General features: G+C 57.0%; 1 protein-coding gene across 1 annotated transcript in view; it reads right to left on the reverse strand.

The window, feature by feature from the left end:
- Positions 1-577, reverse strand: part of LOC105551415 (chromosome unknown open reading frame, human C1orf167) — a 42,450-nt gene extending 41,873 nt beyond the window's left edge. Inside the window, 1 exon segment of the mRNA XM_011996638.1 lies at positions 436-577. Coding sequence (XP_011852028.1) covers positions 436-505 — 70 coding nt within the window. The 5' untranslated portion in view covers positions 506-577.
- Between the last annotated feature and the right edge of the window lie 1,719 nt (positions 578-2,296).

Consider the following 2,296-nt stretch of genomic DNA (forward strand, 5'->3'; position numbering starts at 1 on the left):
CCATGTTGGCCAGGCTGGTCTTGAACCCTTGACCTCAGGTGATCCACCCGCCTCGGCCTCCCAAAGTTCTGGGATTACAGGCATGAGCCACCACTCCCGGCTCTCTGTGACTTTCTTAAAGCCTCAGCAGCCTGAGCAGGGATGTCCCCAGCCCACCGCCCCTGGTACTGGCTGACCTGTGGGGGCCCCATCTTAGCCAGGGGCACCAACCAGGCCTACTCCTGGTCCCCTCTCTTCCTGACCTTACTTTCCCAAGACCCCTGCTCCTTAGGCCCCAGGCTGGGAAAACTGTTCTATGTGCCGCCGACCATGGTGGCTGATCTGTGGAATTAGCCAGGCCCTATAGGCTGGCCTGCCTGGGAGGGGGGTTCTGGGCCGATACCGAGACGGGCCCTGCTCCTGTAACCTCCCATCCAGGCCCTCTAAGCCTCTTGCCTGGCTTCAGGAGCACTGCAGGCTTTGGGGACACATTCTCCTTGTGGCTGGCATCAGACCTTAGCTCCATGGGCTCAGGGACAGGGGTGTCCTTGGTCCACCCCACAGTGAGTGGCCTGGTCTGTTTAATAAGATGGGCCCTGCGGGGAGAGGACAGGTTGCCCTGGCTCTCATTCAACCCCAACCCATTCTGATCCCTACCCCTTCCCTTTAACAGTACTCCTGGCTGCTCTTGGCCTGGTCCCAGCTGCCTGGGGCTTGCCCCTCACTGTTCTGGTCTCTCAGGGGCTCCTCTCCCTGCCCTACTTATCACCCCTCTTTCCATGGTAAGTGTCCAGGTCAAATGCTGCTCCATCCTGCCCCCTAGACCTCTCGGCTGATCTGCCCACAGATCTCACCATGCAGGTCCAGCGACCTCCTCCATACCTACCCAGATGTCTAAAAGGCATCTCAGCATTAATATGTCCAAAACTGAACTCCAGCCATCCCCACAACCAGCTCTCTCCCACCTCGGTGCCCCTCTTCTCCACGGATGGCAGCTCCGGCCTTCTGGTGGCTCAAAAAAATTCCTGGAGCCACTCCGACTCCCCTTCTCCCTCACACCAGCGGCTGCTCTGACAGGCTCTGCCTCCCACACACATCCAGGATCTGACCCTGGAGCACTGGGCTGAGCGGCCCTCACCTGCCACCTCCCAACTGGTCACCCTTATTCTGCCCTCGTCCTCACACCCGACAGCCTCCTCTTCATGCAGTGGCAGGGTGATCCTGTGAACACTGAAATCAGATCATGCCCTGCCTCAACTCTAATGCCACAGAGGCTCTCCAGCCCACTCAATGCCCCTGCGAGCCTTCAAGGCTGTAGGCGAGGGGTTAGCAATTACTGCCTGGGCTAGTGGTCCGTTATGTGAATAAAGTTATATTGGAACAAAGCCCATTTGTTTACAGACGTCTGCTTTCCAGCTGCAATGACTCAATAGCTGCAAGATACCTTAGGCTGCAAAACTTTTTTTTTTTTGAGACAGAGTCTCACTTTGTTGCCCAGACTGGTACAACAGCGTGATCCCGGCTCACTGCAACCTCTGCCTGCCTCCCTGGGTTCAAGGGATCCTCCCGCCTCAGCCTCTAAGAAGCTGGAACCACAGGCGCATGCCACCATGCCTAATTTTTGTATTTTTTGGTAGAGATAGGGTTTCGCCATGATGGCCCGGCTGATCTCGAACTCCTGACCTCAGCTGATCTGCCCGCCTCGGCCTCCCAAAGTGTTGGGAGTACAGGCGTGAGTCACCACACCCAGCCCCGCAAAGTCTTTAAAATCCGGCTCCCAGTGACGGTCCTCCCAGAGTCTTCTTCCCCTTGCCCACTGTCCTCCACACACACCAGCCCCCTGGCTGCTCCTCCAAATGGCACACATGCCCTCACTGCAGGGCCTTTGTGCTGCTGTCCCTTCTGCCTTCAAGTCTTGCCCCTCACATCACAGTGAGCCCTCCCAGCCCACTGTCTCTCCAGCTGCAGCGACCTGGCCTCTCCTCACTCTCTTTGCCCTGCACTTGCGGCCACCTAATATAGTGATGACATTAGTGAATTTCTTCCTCCATTGGCCTAGGAGCCACACGAGGGCAGGCTGGTCTTGTTTTTGTTTTTGTTTTTTCCCTGCTGGATTTGCAGCCCATAGAACAATGCCTGACCCCCAGCAGGGGCTTGTAAATGTGCATTGAATAAATGACAACCGTGCTAGGCACCGTGCAGCCTTCAGCAGGCGTCCTGCCATTTAATCTGCACCGCAGCCCTGGGACTTAGGTTCCCTGTTTTAGAAATGAGGACGTGAGCTTAGAAGGGCTGCCTGCCCCGCCCAGGGCCTCAG

This window comes from Mandrillus leucophaeus, unplaced genomic scaffold (genome assembly GCF_000951045.1).
Source record: "Mandrillus leucophaeus isolate KB7577 unplaced genomic scaffold, Mleu.le_1.0 Scaffold52, whole genome shotgun sequence".
NCBI classification, from domain to species: domain Eukaryota; kingdom Metazoa; phylum Chordata; class Mammalia; order Primates; family Cercopithecidae; genus Mandrillus; species Mandrillus leucophaeus.